At 36.1% G+C, this 20,856-nt stretch overlaps 1 protein-coding gene across 1 annotated transcript in view; it reads left to right on the forward strand.

The window, feature by feature from the left end:
* LOC117782770 (amyloid-beta-like protein) overlaps positions 1 to 20,856 on the forward strand; it is a 67,581-nt gene that overhangs the window by 44,229 nt on the left and 2,496 nt on the right. The window contains exons 4-8 of the mRNA XM_034619807.1: positions 15,008 to 15,146; positions 15,338 to 15,559; positions 16,682 to 17,490; positions 17,570 to 17,722; positions 20,121 to 20,270. Coding sequence (XP_034475698.1) covers positions 15,008 to 15,146; positions 15,338 to 15,559; positions 16,682 to 17,490; positions 17,570 to 17,722; positions 20,121 to 20,270 — 1,473 coding nt within the window. The remainder of the gene's footprint in view (positions 1 to 15,007; positions 15,147 to 15,337; positions 15,560 to 16,681; positions 17,491 to 17,569; positions 17,723 to 20,120; positions 20,271 to 20,856) is intronic.

The raw sequence follows: 20,856 nt of genomic DNA on the forward strand, positions 1-20,856 counted from the left end.
GCAACAGGAATATAATCATCGATTGATTACATCGTAAAAGGATTGCAATATTGTGCATAACAATTTGTGCTGATTTCGGGCTATCTTAATATTCAATTGCATATAACGAGCTCAGTTTTCATTAGGTTCTAAGATTTGCTATCTATTTATGAAACGATCGATTCAATTCAATTATATTCAATCTCTATACAAGTATAAAAATCCTTAAGCTATTGCTAAAAATAAAAGTTAATCATAGCAAGAAATAGTCGGTGTATGAAATTACTTTTTGTTTTATCCTGTTGAATCGATTATAATAAATGCCTGATTGGCTTCAAACGCATATTTGTTTGATTGGTTTTAAAAAATAATTGTTTCTTATATGAAAATTCCATAACTTTTATTTTGCTGATTCATTTCAAGTCACTTTTTAATGATTAAACAGCAGAAATCTGAAGGCATCTCAAAAATTCCTTGAAATATTCCATGGAAATAGGCGTGTCGAGGTTGTAGAGATGAAATTGTAATTAATTAATATCGTATATTCCGGAAAACACAGGCAACGCCGGCTTACGACAGCTTGATCTATTATATTTCATTTTATTTTGGTCCTTGAATATGTTTTGAGCTTGTTTTTGCTGCTTGAACTCATCTATTAGTCATAACTTGGTGCTGATTCAAGGCTAACAGTCAACTTTAACATACAACTGTCTGTCTGTCTGTCTGTCTGTCTGTCTGTCTGTCTGTCTATCTGTGTATCTGTTTGTGCCAAAAGTCTGAGGCACATCCCTATCATTATAAGGATGATTCTAATGAGCCTTGCGGGATGTCAAAGCTGTCGCATTTGATTTTGACACGCAAATTTGTTGCGACCTGGTGCTGCCGCTGCTGTTGCTGTCATTTTGCCACAACATAAATCAAATTACACACACACACACACACACAGACACACACACAGGCCCACACATATGTGGTCATAAATAAGGTACTCATATGTTGGTTGATGTGGCTGTGGCACATATTTTATTGGCCTTTCATTTGCATTTTATTTTGTATCGTTATTCGCTGAAATGTTGTCAGCCTGCAATTTGCGTGTGTTTGCAACGTATTTTATAATTATGTTAATTTATTTATTATGCTTAATTTATGGGAACATGTTTTCGACGCCATTGCCAAGTTTTCCACCCTCTTTCTCTCCCTCTTAGTCTGTGTTGCTCTTAAATTGTTATTAAAATGCAATATACCCAAAACAACGATATCAAGGCAAAACAGAAGCAAAAAAAAAAAAAAAATGACAAATATAAAGCCAATTAAATTGCTATTGCTATAAAGCAACAATAAACAATACTATCAGAGACTAGCAGTATAACTGATTAAATTTCAATTTAAGACAAATAAAATTCCCTAGTAAAGATTCCAATTTGCAGCTTGCTATGCTATAAATTGAAATGCAAATAAAAAACAGCCAAGACAGAAAGTAGAAATTAAAGTTAATCGCGAACTAATTGCACTACAAGGGAACGAGCTAAAGAAGAACGAGCTGTAAAAATGTCAACAAATTGGTATGCCTTACAAGTTATGAAATAATTGAAGTCGTTTCCACTTGTCAGTACAAAAATTAAAAGCATTCACTATAAGCTGGATAAAGGGTACGTCAAATCGACTTAGTTCGGTTTGCAGTCGAGAACATTTGAAGTAAGATTATGAATTGGCAATGGCAGCACGATAGCAGAATAATGACGATTGCAATATGGTTTTAAACGAATGTGTTGTTTTGCATTGCTAGCAGGCCATTAGTACCCAGCATTGCTAGGCAACTAGGCACTTTATGCTGATTAGCCGAAAAGCCGAACCACGCGGCGTATACGCAATGCGCCCATACGCATCAAAGTGCTGAGTGCGTTTAACTGAAGATGCCACAATATTCCAGAATATTAGACTGTTTTGTTCGTTATTCGTGACCACTTGTGCAAGCCACAATACTCAAAACAAATAATCGTAACAACTGGCGCTGAATGAAGCACAAGCAGAAGCAGAAGAGGGAGTGGAAGGGGGGAAGTGGAAAGTGGGAAGTGGAAAGTGGGCTGTTGTTATGTAGACAAACCACAATCCGTGTTTGCTATAACTTCAATTGCGTTTCACGTACACGCAATTTTCAATGCGTGCATTTTGTTTGCCTTTGGTTTTGCATACAGCCTCAATAGCCTTGAGCTGCACCCTCCACTAACGAATGCACAAAAATTATAAGGGAATATAACCGCAACAGAGAGTTAAAATTGATCGTCGAGAAACTACTTAGTAAAAGTAAAATGATATCCGATTCAACTGCTCTCAGTGGTTTTTTAGCTTGCCTTAAAGTATGCTTCACTTTATCTCTTCCGATTTTATGGACAGTATATATAATAATGTTTGTATCCACATGAGTAACTGGCTTTTAAACCAGTTTAACCAAATGATAAAATTTTGGTTCGTCGTTTCGCATTTGCGCAATTGGATTATCCACTTTTTAACCATTTGGTAGGGTATATGAAAGAGCGGATTGGAGCTCAGGGTTTTGGTCGCCATTAATGTCAAGCGTGGAGCAAATCCAAATTGATGCTGAAGCGACGTGGCAAGTAAATTGCATTCAGAGTGAGACTGTGTATGCGTGCGACTGTATGTGTGTGTGTGGGTGTATGCTGCAGATTTTCTTAAACATTTGCTCGCTTTTTAATTTGGCTATTTTTTGTGCACACATACACACACATACATCTGTACGTGTGTATGTATGTATGTACACATACACACATAGAGTTTACGCTCACTTAATTCTCGCACACACACACATCCAAGTACATATATGTATATTTATGTATTTGTACTCATACATATACAAGAGGAAAAAAACTACAGAAGGCCTTCGTGGCACATTCATTTCCTCTCCACTTCATTCCATTCAATTCGCATTTACCTCAACCCCTTCCAGCCCCCTCACTCTCTCACTCTCGCTCCCGCTCTCGCTCTTACCACTTTGGACGTAATGCAGTTTGCTGGCAAAATAAATCAAGCCGCACAAAAGTATGCTACACTTCTTTTCAACGGTCGTTCAAAATTTTTGACGGCGGTCGCAAAAAGAAATTAATTAAATAAAACTTGTTGTCCTTTGTAGTTGTTGTTGTTTGCTGTTGATGTTGCTGTTGCTGTTGCTGTTGTTGTGGGTTGTGGATTGTTGAACTGGTTGCGCTTTTTGGGGCCCCAACGAGTGCCAAGTGCAGCATAACATATTCATTTAAGTATGTGCATATTTAAATGTTGGTTTTCACTTTTTCATTTGGTACGCCTTGTTTTGGTTTTTATTTCTCTGTTTGCAATTTCAAATGGAAATTAATTAATTTGCAGCTGCTTTAACGCGAACAACAACCCGCCTACAACCACTCTCCATTCACCACCATCAACTGGAATCCAGTTAAATATGCCATGGGCAGCAAATGTCCCTGGACACCAACTCCATTTAATAGGGTTGGAGTTTGGGATTGGGATTGGGATTGGGACTTTGCTGGAATGCTGCATTTATTTGCTTTGCGGCATTTGGTGTCATTGGCTGCCCAGAAACCTTCGCGGCTTTCTACTTATTTCAGCCTTTCGTTGTTGTTATCATATTGTTATTGTTATTGGTATTGTCTATATTGTTGTTGTTGTGCTGTTTGTTGTTTGAGGTTTCAGTAATGAGTTAAATTGCATATACCACAAAAACACGATGGATGTTGGGTTATGGCACAAGCTGTTGTTGGCTTTGTACTCATTTGCCTCATTTGCATTAAACAAGCATTGATTTTTGGCATTTTGTAAACATTTGCAGCAATTGTTAAGGCCGCCAACAAACGCAAAACTATAAATATTTTGGTTTATTCCACGAGTTTTCACATTTGACGACTGATTAAATGTTATTAAGCGATTTTATCTATTTACAATTTTCCAAATGTTTCTACCACATGCTGCTTGTTAGATAATTATCAAGATAAGATAAGATAATTATCAAGAGTTTTAAAAACTTTTCATTAACATGGAAATATGCGTTTCACAATTTTTCTCTCAAGTGATAAGTGCCTAATCATTTTTACAGAATTGCAGATTATTATCAACAGTTGTCTACCTGGAATCGACAAGTTAAAATACTAATCTTTTTTTTAATGTTTTTTTTTTTCAACTTTCCTCTCAATTGCATAATGTTTAATCAGCTGGGTTAATTGCAGCCAATTAAAAACAGTTTGTATGATGAAATCTAATAATGTTTCAATTCATTCACTGTAGATTAAACACATTTAACTATATTTATTCGGACATGAATATTCACGCTTGAATTGTGAGCTGAACTTGTGTGAATTCATTGAAATTTCATAAAAAATGCTATAGCCGAGTACATTACTATTGACTTATTGATAAGCATTACTAATACACAAATGCCCAAACACACACACACACTCACACACAGATGCATTGAAAAAGATACAGTTAGTAACTGGTAGCATCATAACGGTTCGCTGTATTCAATTACAAAACCTTGCTAATTAACGACATGATGGCGACCGCAAGTCCCCTCCCTCCCCCTTCATTCCCTTCCGTTTCTCCTTCTCAGTCACAGCATCAGCTCTACTCAGTTAATGAGATTTTGCGACAAATGAGCTTATTTATATATGGGGTGGAGGGGGAGGAGGGGGGCAAGAATCTAGATCAACTATTCCAATGTCCAGTTACCCCTCAACCTTTGCCCCATTAGCTGACCACCGACTAACCCAGGATAGTTAATGCAGTTAATTGAATTTAGATGCGATTTATGTTTCAAAATGCAATTTAGTTCCTTTAATGGTCACTCACAGACGGACAGACAATCGGACAGACGGGTTTTAAATACAGCACATATATGTAAACAGTCTGATATGATGTGAGAGTAATTAAAGGATGCCAGCAGATGCGAACATTAAGATACAATGCCGACTAAATTGTAGATTCTATTTCTATATCTTTGACTTTAGTGTTTACGGCCAAAACAACTGACACATTATAAACTGTTTAAGATTTCGGCAAATCTTTAACTAACTAAACTCTGTTATAGCCTATTTCCACGACAGCACATTTGGCTCATTCGACGCCATTTTCATCATTTGGCCCAAATGTGGACTTAATTTCAGTACAAAATCCTAATGATCATTTTGGCTCATTCATAATGAATGTGAAGATTTTTTGCCATTCGCCCCGGCGAATTTCAGTATTTTTTTTATCGAACACGCGATGTTTATCGATAAACTCGTGAGAAAAAAGCAATTACCACCTTAACCAGCTGTTTTCTTCTATAAAAACAAAAGGCATTAAACTTGCGCCATTTATAATATCAAAATATATATTAAAATGTTGTTAATGTCAGCTTTTTATAAGTTGTGCACAGAAACCGAACAGCTGATTTGCTTTGGGTGAATATCAAATGTCTTAACAGTTTCACATTTGGTCGTGGAAAGCCAAATATGAGCCACATTCAAATGTGAGCAAATGTGGCAAATGTGAGTGGTCGTGGAAATAGTCTATTAACATATTATTTATTTCCTGGAATTTAGATCCATATGCAGTTTTTGTACACTATAAAAGTATATACATATGTGCAGACTTTTTTCGAAATATTTCCTCCGACTATTCAAGAAGTTATGTATATATTTTTTTGTAGTTTGCAAATAAAAATGAAATATTCAAACAATTTTAATTTTATCTGATGGCCAATGGTAATAAGGATTCAATGAACTTCATTTAATTACGCATTAAATGTATGTAGAGCTGAGCACTAACGTAGTGAATTGTGAATGTGAAAAGTGAATAGTGATTGATGCACAGTGAGTGTTGCATTCAAAGCGCTAATTACTCGTATTCGCTGCTGGCAGACATCAATCAAAGTACTCGTAAAGAAATTGTATGTGCATATTGTGGAGAGGGCAGAGTAGAATATCATTTACATGCGCATAAAGTTGCCGGAATGAGAACAGAGCAACAGATTGAGAGTGTGAGAGACAGACGGAAATCAATTGCATTTGCCATTGCTGCTTTGCAATTGGCACTTGACTCAAGTTGGCAACAATCTGTTGGGTGTGCAGGACACGCTGAGCTGCTCCTAACGGTGTTTAAGGATACAGCTAGTGTGGACTTTTGTTCTTGTGCCATATACACATACATACTATACATATGTGCATAGGTGTATTTATGAAATGTTTATAATTAAATGCCGCATGGCCATTGAAAGCCAGTGAACTGGCAAAAAGTAGTTTAGTCGCGTTTACTCAGCAGCCAGCGAGCCATATAAAACACTATGAGTACAAACACACACACAGACACACATGTGTGTATACTTATAGCTAAATATAGTTGCTCAATACACAGACCGTTGGCGAAAGAGTGACAGAGACAGACAGGCAGACAGACAGACACGCTCACATATATAAGTACATTAGGCAACAACTAACAAATGGGTCTGGGACTGAGCCTCGATCTCAGCCTCAGCCAAGTCCTTAAATGCCTGCAAAATTACACGTACACAGCACTGAGCAAGTGGCCCAAAGGTGGTTGGGCGGCTCATTTGGGCTGCGGTGCTGCAGCCACGCCCCCACTGCTGGGTGGATGCTGCCAAGTGTCGAGTGTAGAGTAAAGAGTAAAGAGTGTAGAGTGTGCAAAGTGGGGAGTGGAGTACGAGGGGCATTTGTGCAGCGGCCCAGTCTTAATTCAATTGTTTGTAACGTTGCCAGGCATTTAAGGCTAAATGCTTGCTAACACATAATGCCCATTAAAGGTGATGTATTGCATGCACATACGTGTACACATACAAAAGGACGAGTATATGCGGACTGGGTATGAGCAGAGCGAACACAAACTGACAAAGGACACTGTGAGGTCGATGGGCGAAACGTTGGACTCATCAGTTTTTTGGTCAACCAATAGGATATCAGGAACTTAAGCGAGCTGCATCCGCAAAAAGTATAACAAATGATAGCGGTTGTATAACAGTTTTAATATCAGTGTTAGTCGAGATTATATACAAAACTGTAGTCAAAAGCAGGCGTATAACAGTATACCAGAGTGGCGTATAACAATTCAAATTTGTTATAATTCGCAACGTGCTAAAATATTAATTATTCAATATCTTGTTCGTTTTTCATAATTATTGTGTTGATCATTTAATCGATAAATCGATAGGTAAAACGACAAGCGATTAATCAATTAATAAAAGAAAACACCAAATTGCTTCTCTTTTGCTTATTATACAAAATCATTAAATTTTTCTTAAAAGGATAACATTAGAATAGTTTTTGTGCTGTCTTTTGCTGGACACATGACGTATACGCAATATTAGTGTAGGCAAAATTAAAAAGTGAAACAAAATACGTTGACTGGCCAACAGTGCTTGTCAAAATGGACTTTAAATAACGCTCACGAACAGATAAAAAAACAAATATCCCCGTAACACACATATACACACACACACAAGCACAGTCAGCCGCAGAGACAGGCAACTTAGAAAGTGTTTGCTTTGTCCATTTGACAGAAATGACTTTGTGACACAAAAGTCTGAATGAACGCAACAAAAAAACCCTGCAAAGCCACAGCAACAGCAACAGCAACAACAATAACAATAACCACAACACAAATGAAAACAACATAACATTTAGCCTTTTTGCCCTTATTGTTTTCTGTGTATTTCTTTATCTAAGTATATGTGCGAGCGTGTGTGTGTGTGTGAAAGGTACATAGTGTAGGGAAAATTATTTTTACAATTTCAGTGTCAACGCGTAGAGGCCCAAACACGAGCGAAGGCCGAGTGCCCAGAGAGGTAGAGAGCGGCAAAGGGACAGGGGGCGGGACACGCTTAATAGACACGGCGGTGGAAGAGGGTGCGAGGGGGTGGGGCAACGGTCACTGATGGCCACAGGGCATTGGGTGAGCAACTAACTAACGTCAGCGTTGACTTAACTAAAAATACATGCACATACACACTCGCATAAAGCCGACTTTTAAACTCAATTCAAGTGTGCGAGACGCGCCAGTGCAGAGTGTTGATGATGGTGTGGGCGTGCCACTGCCACTGCCACAGCCACTGCCAGTAACGGTAAAACTTAAATAACAACAAGCTCAGCGGCGTGTGCAAACAAATGCCTTTGGGGCCAAGCCACGCCCCTGTGGACTTCAAGCCGCGCACACAAAGTATAACAAAAAAATGAATTTACAAAATATAAACAGAAACAGTAACAGAAACAAAAACAAAAACAAAAGAAACACAGGGAAATGCAAATAGAAAGTTGCCACAAAATGATTTGACAGCAGAAGACCAGGGGTGGAGAAGATTCGGGAGACGACTCAATAGGCGGAGGAGGTTGATAAGTGAATTTGGAGGACTGTGCGCTGTAGCCTTATGTCAATGCCGCATTAAAAAATCATTTTCAATAACGCGCTCGGCTGCAGCACCTCACACACACTCTCACACACACACACACACACACATACACACCAAACGCGCACACACAGACACCAAGTCACACGCGCACAAGTCGATTGTTTGTATTTTGCATGCATTGCCAAGCACTTGGGGCAGGCGGCACATACACACACACACACACACACACACTCACACTCATTCTGTTTTCGCATGCCCCAAAAGCAAAACCAAACACCAAACTGTCAGCTGCAGGCGTCGCACAGTGGAGCCAATTATCATCTTTTTTTATTTGCTAAAATTTATTTTTTTTAACCCATAAAGATTTTGCAGAAAGTAAAACAGCTTAGAAATGACTGCTTACACAGGTTGATAGACTCACAGTTTCTCGGTCAAAGTTGACAAATATTTTCTGTGCATTCATACGTGTAAAATTGTCAAAATACCAAATATGTTACGATTTACAATTTAATCGTATTTCGGCTTAAAAAAATATTGTTTGATATATAAAATAGTTTATTTAACCTAGTTATTATTTGTTAATATATAAAATAGTTTATTTAACCTAGTTAATATTTGTTAATATATAAAATAGTTTATTTAACCTAGTTATTATTTGACTTATTAAATAATATATGCCATGTTTTCCGACCTGTGGCCTCAGTGTGCGTCACAGCAAATTCACTGTTAAATTTGCGCCGCACATATGCAACATTTTTTTTGTCTTATGCTCGGTGATCGTTTTGAGGGGGGCTTAATATGAATATCAGTAGTAAGAAAGGAGGGACCGATTGCTGTAAATGAAAACATTTTTAATATTTATGAATGTATGTAGATTACCTAAAGCTTATGGTTTTTTTTTAAATATTTATCCAGCCTGTTCCGGCTTAAACTTATTATTATATAGCATTTAATTAAATGTACATTTTTACTCTGAATTTAATAAAAGTATTTAAAATTTATCGTTTTTCTCTATATCGTACATAAATTCAGCTACTCAAATTAAATTGATTCCTCATAGTTTTTCCAAATTAAAATTAGAACATATTAAAAAAAACTTGCAGAATGTTTAAAACCAGAACAGGCCTGTTTATTTGTTTTTTGGTTTTGAACTGTTGTCAAATAATAGGTGTTGTAAACAATTGAACAAAAAAATATAATTTAAAAAAATTTAGTTTATTATAAAATTGTGTATATATTAATAAGAACTAAGGAATCTAGAGAATCAGTGGGAATTCTATTAAATGATACAGCCAAAAATTACCACATATTTCACAGATTATAAAAAATATTAGTAATCGCTTTGTGAACGTTATATGGTTCTATGGATATGTGAATAACTTAAGTTTGATTGTCAAAAATATATATATGAGATTCAGTTCTTTACATGCACGGTTTATTGATATTTTTGTGGTAGGTTTTAATAAATTGAATAGATTGAATATAAATGTATACACATACAACATATATACATATATATATATATATATAAATATGTATGCAAATATGTCTTGACGTATAATATATGTATGCATACGGCGTATTTGAAGAATGTGAGCCACAAAAAAGAACGTATCTTTCAAGGACAAATGTAAGGCTGTTGACAATGATGACAACAACAACAACAACAACAATGCCCGCCAGTTTGTGTTCAATATGTGGGACGGCATATTGTTTATAAATGTTTTGTTCTAACTGTTGTTTTTGATGCTGTTTCTATTGTTATTGAAACTTGTCTAATTGCATTGCTCAAGGATAAGAGCAAGCACGGTTAACAATAGCAACAACACGCTCGTCCTGTTCATCTGCTTATGTGTGGGTGTGTGTGTGAGTGTGTGTGTGTATATGTATATTGTTGAGGGACAATAGCGAAATGTCAAGTTTAATTGTTTGTCTGTCATTAGAGCACGCACACACAGAAACAGACGCTTTGGGAGCCGCGCTTTTTTGCTAATTTTATACAATTAAATTTGCTTTTCATTTTACCCACGCATACAGTTGCAAGTCAGTTGTGTGTGGGCGGGTGTGTGTGTGTGTGTGTGTGCTTGTGGAAACAAAAGAATCAAATTCTGTTACAATAAGTTGTATATATGTGTGTGTGTGTGTATTTGTGGCAAGCTCTCTCGAGCGAAGCACTTAAACAGCATCACGCTCGGTTGAATATGTTTTGATTAAGCCAAGTAGAACGAACACATTTTAGCCGGGCCAAGCTAAACCAAGCCAAGTCCCAGCCCAGCCCAGCCCCGTCCAGCTCAGTCAGGACGAACCGAGACGCGACGAGAGGGGGTTGGTGGAGGAAGGGAAGGGGTGTGCTGGCTTCTAACCAGGGTCCCCATGAGCCCAGTCGGGCCCACAGCTCGAGCTTGAGCTTAAGTTTCAGCTCCCCCTCACGCTCTCACTCACTCTCTCGCTTTCTCTCTCTCTCTCTCACTCTGTATGTGTGCGTGTGAAAGTGATTGTGTACGAATGTGTGTGAGTGTGTGTTGGTTTGCGCATTCGGTTGGCACGTTTATATACTCCAACGACTAAGCAAATGGTGGACTCACAGTCAACCGCAGGCAGCAACAACAACAGCAACAACAGCAACAACAACAACAACAAAATAGGCGCTGGTCAGGCAGAGGTTGTTCTGTGAATGACGTCGTCGTCATCGCTGCTGTTAATGTTGCTGTTTCTGTTGCTGTTGTTGCTGTTGTTGTTGCTGTTGCTGCTTCTGTTGCTGCCTCTGCTGATGATGAGCGTTTTTTTACATTTCCCTTTAAACGACAACTAAGCGGCAGTGTGGGAGGATGAATGGGCAGAAGGTGAAAGGGGATTGTCATATATCAATTCGCACGCACGCAACGTGGCAGCGTCACCCAAACATGAAACGCACAGTGGGTCAAGGAATCAAGTAACTAACATACTCATTGATTGTCTGCATTTTAAATTATTAGTCTATATATACAAAGACCATTTTGCAAAATCATTTCCTTCAATATCGTCAATATGTATCGACTTCTAATCACCGTTTTATATATTCGACTAACACACAAAGTCTACCTCAATAATTAAACTTAAACAATCAAAAGGCAATTTTGATTTCACGAATATAAGATTACACAAAATTGTCCTAATAGACGTCGTATATAACAGCTTATCTGTTGCTGTTATACTTAAAAAATGTAATAGAAAAATTTATTTTTTTTTGGAATTAAAACAGTCTTTACGTAAATAAGCAATTCGTATCTAAATTAACATACTTATAATTATTTATACAATATGTAATATTGCCTTTGTTGCATAAACTGTTATAGTAACTATTTATTTCGATTTTTAATCGATTTTTACTTATAACCTGTTGCATATAACTGACTGTTATAATTATTTTCAACGCATCTACTCGATCTTATGTTATACTGTCTGTTTGCACTGATTGAACATTTGTATAATATTTATTGCATAAACTGTTATAACTATAATTATAACTATTTCTTTTGTAATGATGGCAAACATACCAAATAATTATAAGCATATGTGTATAAAATATTTATTGTTACTAGGCATCAAAATATTTGATACTTCACGAATAATATATTAATTTACAAGACAAATTTAATTAATATTAACAGGCAACCTCACAGTGTTACACGAAATTTGTGTATTGTTTAAAAATCAATTGTGGAAACTGTTATACACAAAGAATGTGAAATATTAAATAGTACATTTTCTATACAAGCAAATTGTAATGCATAACATAGAACAATGTAATGTATACAATAATAATCATATTCAATATAATAATTAAACAGAAATTGTGTTGAATTTATCATTGTCATTCAAATCAATCGTTTGTCAATAAATTCCATGCATTTCTGAGCATTCTAGAATATGTGTTGAACTATTATCATTTCATTTATAAATATGCTTCAACAAGCAACAACCACTTTTAATAAAGACCCAAAAAATGTTTATGCTTGGAATTTTGTATTGCATACTCGTACTCGTATTTGGAGTGAATGCCACAGTGCCATTATGCGTTTATATACTTGCTGTGTATGTTGTATGGGCCACACAGCATGAGGCCTTGTGGAGACTTGTTTTATTTGGAGTATTCAGTGTACAGTGTACAGTGTACACTGTTCAGCTTGCTCTTGGTGCTTGGGGGCGGTTAGGAGGGTGGGCCTTTGGGGTTTCGGTTTTCAGTTTGACTTGACATGCATCAGCATCATTATTTTGTGCTTTTAATGTTTTATTTAGCCCGGTTGCCAACAGCTACGGCAATACATCGTATACACAGTCGGTCTGTGAGCCTAGTGGACGCCAAAAGATGTGGCAAAAAGAGGGAACGAAATGAAGAAGGGGTGAATGGGGGGTAAAACGAGGGATGGGTAAAAGAACGGGGCACGGGAATGGCAGGGGATTCACTGTCTGGCCTCAGCAAACGGATCGTAGCTTATGTGCCGTTTGCACCCATATTATGTGAGTGTATATGTGTGTGTATATGTGTGTGTTAGTGTGTGTGTGTGTGTGTGTGCCATTTGCAACGAAACACTCAAACAACATTTAAAAAGACCTCATTTTCATGAGCTGCTGCTGGTGTTCTCTCTATTTGTGTGTGTGTGCGTGTGTGTGTGTGTGTATGCCACTCGGCACATAATTGTTTGAAACAAATGTAGTGCACACACACACACACACACACACATATAAGGCACACACTCACACATGACATGTGGATGTGTGGCACGTGGCTGTGTGCGATATTTTATTAGGCCATTCAGTTAGTCAGTCATTTAGCCAGTCAATCAAGCCGGGCGGCCAATTAAAGTTTTACTGCTCGTTGGCCAAACAAAAACGCATCAAATGGTTGGCTGAACAAGCGCAGACAATGAAACTGAAACCTATAAATATCTAATGATTTAACCGCTTACGCTCAACGCTTTTCCCAAGGGGAACGCACATAATGAATATTTTTAGACCAGAAACTTGCGAATATATAGTATACAATATAATATATAAGAGAAAGCTACAGCTAAAGTTACAAACGAGCTTATCCGGGATAAACTTAATCTTAAAAGCTGCAGAATAAGCTCGTTTTGTCAAAACGGATTGCAAAACTCATACCCGTTAAACTATAAAGATATCTGCAAAATTGAAAAATTACTTAAAAGAGAAATGTTTAATCTTTCAGAGCGTGCCAGAATTGTTTATTTCGTACAAGGCAAAATTAAACCTATCAATTAAAGTTTTTTCAAATTATTTTAATTTGAACAATATTTAAATTTTTTTAAAATTAAAATTGCTGCTGATTGTTCTGTGTGGTAATCTCGAATATTTTAACGCCGCAAATATTTGTGCTTTAATAAAATATTATAAGTTTCCGAGTGTAATCATTTTAAGCTTAAGTTTTGATTGCATTGCAAAAAAGAACTATGTTTTTTTGTGAGCTAATATAGATAAAAGGGCAAATAGTGAAACAGTTTTAGTCGTTGATAAATGATAAAATATGATATCTGTTTGACTGCTAATCAACAAACGAAATGGAACAAACGGAGCGCTGAATGCCAAGTCTCTTCGTATAGATGCTTGAGAGTTAAATGCGCATATTACGCATACGCCAAGTGTTTCGCACAACAATGGAACAAAACGAATTGAAAACTTTGATGCCCACTCAAAGGCACTTCTCTTATTCTATATACACATTTATATGTGTGTGTGTATGACGATTGCCCCAATTTGACTATTTGTGCGTGTGTGTGTGTGTGTGTGTGTGTGTGTGTGTGCAACAGTCAGGCGTCAAATCGAAGCCAAGGTTTTTAGATGCACTCAATTTACATGCCTTGAAGTGCCATCTCACACATACACACACTCAAACACACACTCGCCCACTCACACACTCACACAATTGACAACAAGCAGCTGTCACTTGGAACAACTCAATCAAGATGATAATTTCGTTGTAGTTGCTAAGCACAAAACCAAGACACAAACACTCATATGTAAATACATATATAGACGAATAAACATTAGCATTAGTTAACGCATTTGTTGTCAGTCTTCTTCCCGAAGGAAAACTCTAAAGCTATTTATTGAAGTTAGCAATTGAATTGAATAATATATAAAATATACTTCCAATTCGAATTGAGCATAATGCATACAATGTTTACTACTATGACAGTAAAATGAATTGAATATAAAATGAATAAAATGCTTTGTATGCTTTAAACTGATTTATGATGTGTTAGTTTGGAAAAGTTTAAGTTTGTGCAATTTAAATCAACTTTTCTTTTTATTCACGAAATTTAAAAAAAAAGCAATGGCTCAACATAATAAAAATATCAAGAAGCCAATAATAGAATATTTGGTCTGACTAAAAAAAAATTATTGTTGGGAAAAATCGTGCTTGAATCAAGTATTTTGTACTTGGTTTAAGAAAATTCGGAAGAACCGTACCGCATTTTTGGAATTTATTACGGAATTTTTTCTGTAAATAAATTTATTTTCTTCAGGTAGAATTTTCCGATTTAGAAAATTAATCGATTAATCGAAGAATGACTTTTCGAATACTATATGTTTCACTCTCTTTATTCTGTCTATTTTTTTTAGGCTTATCCCAATCGAGATATTACCAATATTGTGGAGTCGTCACACTATCAGAAGATTGGGGGCTGGTGTCGCCAGGGTGCACTGAATGCGGCCAAGTGCAAGGGAGCCCATCGCTGGATCAAGCCATTCCGTTGCCTGGGTAAGTACAGGACGAAGTTCTGCCACTTGAACAGCTGCCACAAATGTGAACCATCTGCTCTATATTACAAACAAACACATACATACATGCATATACAAATTCTAAACAACTTGGAATGATGTGAATCGAAACGATACGAAACGGTACGGAATGTAACTAAATGAAACGATTGGCAACTCGTTTGGCTTCAGAAGGACCATTCCAATCGGACGCGCTGTTGGTGCCGGAGGGTTGCCTCTTTGACCACATCCACAATGCGTCTCGCTGCTGGCCATTCGTGAGGTGGAATCAAACTGGAGCAGCTGCCTGCCAGGAGCGGGGTATGCAGATGCGAAGCTTTGCCATGTTGTTGCCCTGCGGCATTTCGCTCTTCTCGGGCGTCGAGTTCGTCTGCTGCCCCAAGCACTTTAAAAGTGAGTATACACGTATTCAGAAAAAAATGCCATCCTAAAATTGCTTACCTTTTGTTCTTAAAATTTTAAGATTGCTTTGTACTATGGCTAAAATGCTAAAATTAAGTTTTAAATGGGATCGATCTTATATTTAATATTTTGACTGACCATTTCTATAACAGCTATTTTTTTTATAAAAGTCAGATTTTAACCAACATAAGTCAGAATAAATAACTTTAGAAGAAGTTTTTTTTTAAGCTAAAATAGTTTTGAAATTTTTTTGGGACTTAAAATAGGTTTTTTCCAAAATTAAAATTATTTTAAAATGGAAAATCTTTTGAACTTGAAACAAGTGCATTTTGGAATATGCTCACGATTCTTTTTCATTTTCGCGCCTTAGAATTCTTAACTGGTTCTGCCGAGGCTAAGGTGACATTTCAGTCAGCAACTATTATTAAGTAGAGAGACCGCTAACCAAAAAAAAAAAAAAAAAAAAAAAACACCAGCAATAAAAAGTATTTCATTTTGTAAATAAATTCAACTCAATTGCATATTTATATTTTTTTTTTATTTTATATTTATTTTTATTTTATTTATTTATTTATGCACGACTAAAAGCAGTCGGCAAAGAAAAAATTACCAAGTATAAAAATTAAGTTAAAGATTAAAAATACAAATACAAATAAAAATAATTTATGAACTGTAAAGAAAAAAAAAATTAAATTTAGATTTGTTTCATTTGCTTTATATTAATATTCGTATGTTATGTGTATGTTTTTCGATTAAAGTCAACTTAAATATGGCAATGCTTGGTACTAGAAACAAGTATTATACATTTTGGGATTAGATCATCATTTTTTTGTACTTAAACTAGTATGCTTCAATCTTTTACAGAAATAATTCAAAAACGTACTTAGGATATACCAGAAAAATCTTATTTTAGGATTTTCGGGACTGAGAAAACCGAACTTGTAATAAGAATTTTGTAGTCAGCTTTTAAAATTGCAAGCTCAGTTAGCTTTGACATCGTTTGTACTTAAAAATCCCTATTTTGAAGTACAGAATATATTGATTATTTTTCTAAGTGTAGTTATTATTACTTAACAACTAAAACAATTCTTACTCACTTTCTGCCCACTTCAGCCGATGAGATACGCGTGAAGAAGACCGATTTACCTGTGATGCCGCCAGCGCAGTTGAACAATAACAACAACAACAACAACAATAACAACATCAACAGTAACAGCAACAACAACAACAACAATGCAAATGCCAATGCCAATGTCAATGCCAATGTCAACGATGAGCTCAGTGTGAATGAGGACGAGGACAGCAACGACTCCAACTACTCGAAGGACGCCAACGATGATGAGCTGGACGATGAGGATGATCTGATGGGCGATGACGAGGAGGATGAAATGGTTGCCGATGAGGCAGCAACAGTTGGCGGCACTGGAGCAGCCAGCGATGCCAACAGTGGTGCCCTCGATGACATCAATGCGGAGTACGACAGCGGCGAGGATGGCGACAATTACGAGGAGGATGGCGCCGGATCGGACAGCGAAGTTGCCGGCATTGCCGATGCCTGGGATCAAAATGGCAGCTCTAGCGGTGCCAAGCCGCCATTGCCAGCACTCAAAGCTCCGTCCATGTCCATGTCCATGTCCATGTCATCATCCTCATTCTCGTCTTCGTCGCCAGCAAGCCTTACAGCTGCTGAACAGGCGGGCAACAAGCCACAACAAGGTGCACTGAAACCGGAACTTGCCACAACAACTCCACAATTATCGGCTGCTGCTGCCGCTGCTGCCGCTGCTGCTGCTGCCTCATCGGCTGCTGCTGCGGCTGCCATTGCTGGCGTCGCAGTGGGCGCACCACCATCGACGGCACAGCCCACCTCGGATCCGTATTTCACCCACTTTGATCCCCACTACGAGCATCAGAGCTACAAAGTAAGTCAGAAAGTAAGTGTTTACGTTGAGGGCGCAGGTTTATTTATCCAACAAAAAACAAAACGTATTCTAAACAAAGGAAGCCCAACAGCGCCTTGAGGAATCGCATCGCGAGAAGGTCACACGGGTCATGAAGGACTGGTCCGATCTTGAGGAGAAATATCAGGATATGCGTCTCGCCGATCCAAAGGCAGCACAGAGTTTCAAGCAGCGCATGACGGCACGCTTCCAGGTTTGTTTCCCAACAACCGCTCACCCCAACCCAACCCTACCCCACCCCCAACTCACCCACAACCATGTAGCCGATAGTTCCTGCAGCCCATTCCATATAAATCCTACCACCTCATTCATCACCTACTCCTAGAAAGCTGTAGAAAATTGCAATCAAATTGTTTATAAAACGAGTTCATATTCTTTTCAATTCAATAATAAATATTTTATAACACAAAATAATAGAATTAAATAATTTAAAACAGCAATAGTAATAACTATAAAAATATTAAAATAGATTTAATACATAAATAAACATAAACATAGCATAAGAATCGAAATGTAAAAAATTTAGTTGTGAGACTACTGCAATAATTTATTAAGTATTTCTTAGATCGCTAGGATGTGTCACAATAAATATTAAATTTTAAAAATTAATTCAAAATGTTTATATTTTTAATGATTATTTTAATTGCAATGTGCAATCGATTGTCACTTTTTGATTTCAATCATTAATTTGTATAACTTACATCTCAGGGCTACTAGAATTTTCCTTAAAATGAATGCACTAGTCACACTGATTAAATCTAATTAATTGCAATATATTTATTTTTCATTTTTATCAAAAGTTAAGTACAATTAATGATTGCATAATGCATATAATGATTGCAATTCTTTACAGCTCTGTCCTACTCCAACCAATTTTTTGTTTCTTTACTCTATCTTTACCTTTGAATCTGTCTCTATCACACACATGCACTATCTTTCTTCCTCTACTTATATAAATATATATATACATATATAAATATATATATATATATATATACATATTTGTTGCTACAATATAACCTATACTCATTATTTACTGTCAATCTATAATCAACCTAATCATAATCATTATCAATAACATTATCATTAGGTTTTGGCTTATCATTTGCTTTAAGTTCGAACACCAATTATCATGCACCTGTCGCTTCATTCTACTCGTTGATTGTATCTATCTATCTATCTATCTATCCATCCATCTATCTAACTATCTTTCTATACTTTATACATACATATATATTCGATATATGCCTGAACAATATATGTATATAAATATATATATATATATATATTTATGAATTAACTCTCTGTAGCTATGTGTATGTGTATGTATGTAGCTGTAATTTCTCTCTACTTTTGTGTATCCATGTATGGCAAATGGGAGCGAAAGAGGCATCAGATTGTAATCATAATAATAACAATAACAATAACAGCAACAACAATAACAAGCATAATGATTTATTAATCATACTCGTAATTTACCGAAAGCAATCCCAAAAACAGATACAGAAAGAAACAAACAAAATACAGAAACAACAATAAACAACAAACAAACAGAGAAACTAAATACTTTTGTATTTTTTGAATATAAATACTTACACCTACATACCAACTAACTAAAAAAGGTGCTTTTGTAGTTGAACTGATTGGCTTTATAATGTACTCGTAATACCCTTTAGTTTTCGACGCCTTTTCATTTCATTCCTACCAATTAGTGCTAACCAACAACAACAAAGACAACAAACAAACAATTAACAACATAAAACTAACTCAACAACAAATGAATGACTCTTTCTATTTTACTCTGACACACATCAAACTGTCTCTCTCTCTCTTTGTTACTCTGTGTATAATACATATAATTATATACTTGGCTTAAATGCTGCTTAAATGCTAACAACAACAATATATTGCCTCCAATGCTGCGCTTAATTATATATAATATATAAATTAAACAACAAAATGAATGGACTGCCTATATATTCATGTATATATATTATCGATATATACATATATATATATAAATGTAGAATTCTGCTCGCATAGCTCTTAAGAACTGTAGAATCCGACCTCGAATCATGCTGAGACTCCATGATGTTGCAAGTGTGTCCTTAAACCATTCAAAACTTCACTCATAAGTACTCGTAACTAGATATTTGGATTATTCATAATCCCCAATTCATTCATGAATCGATACTTATACTCTCTCTCTCTCTCTGTCTCTCTCACTCTCTGCACAGCATTGTGTTACGTCAGCAGCACTTCCCCAAACGAGTCATCCAACTCCCATTCACCCGTCTCACCCCCTCACGCATACAAACTCACCACACCCACTCACACACACATCCACACACAACCACACTTAACTTAACTAACGACAACTGCAAGTTATAGCCATGAAATTTGTACAATTTAGCAAAAAAAAAAAATAAACGTAACTATACTTGAAATGCAAAATCGTTGCAATCGTAATCGAAATCGAATATTGCAATCGATAAATGAAACAATGATGAACAAAATGAAAATTCAAACTCATGCTGATAATCTTTCTCTCTTGGTGTGCAATACGTCTTTATATGGGAATGTAATTTTAGACTTCTGTTCAGGCACTCGAGGAAGAAGGCAACGCCGAGAAGCATCAACTGGCGGCGATGCACCAACAACGTGTCCTGGCCCATATCAATCAGCGCAAGCGCGAAGCCATGACCTGCTACACTCAGGCCCTCACGGAGCAGCCGCCAAATGTGAGTCAACCAGGGATCCCAAATAGCATATATGAGTTCTTAAAAAGTAAACTTCAGAAAAAATGATCTGGATGAGTGGCAAAATCTCAGACGAATATTCCAAATAAGGAATAAACTTTTATTTTCCATTTTTAAAAATATTTTTTAATCTTGCGCTTTATCTATATGCATAGGAAAGGATAAAAAAAAAATATATATGAAATTTTATTTTAAAATTAGTTTTTTTTTAATTTTCATTTGGATAGTAAAATATATCGAAAATATCAAAATACATTTATGCACCTTCTATTTATGGTGGACATATCCCAAAACTAAACTTTTGCTATCCATTTTAAGTCTTGCATTTCATCAACATGTTTTAAAAAAATTATTAAATTTGAAATTTTATTCAAGATTCAGCTTTTATAATTTTCATTTTTATAAAATAATAAAATTGTAAGTAAATAAAATACCAAAACAAGTTTGTGCACTAAAATTTCAATTAACTTTTGTAATATACAAATTTTATATTATTTATTAAACAAATTTAAAAGACAAGTTATACCACTTTTTTTAAAATTAAAAGTGAAATTAATTTCATATTAAT

This window comes from Drosophila innubila, chromosome X (genome assembly GCF_004354385.1).
Source record: "Drosophila innubila isolate TH190305 chromosome X, UK_Dinn_1.0, whole genome shotgun sequence".
NCBI classification, from domain to species: Eukaryota; Metazoa; Arthropoda; class Insecta; order Diptera; family Drosophilidae; genus Drosophila; species Drosophila innubila.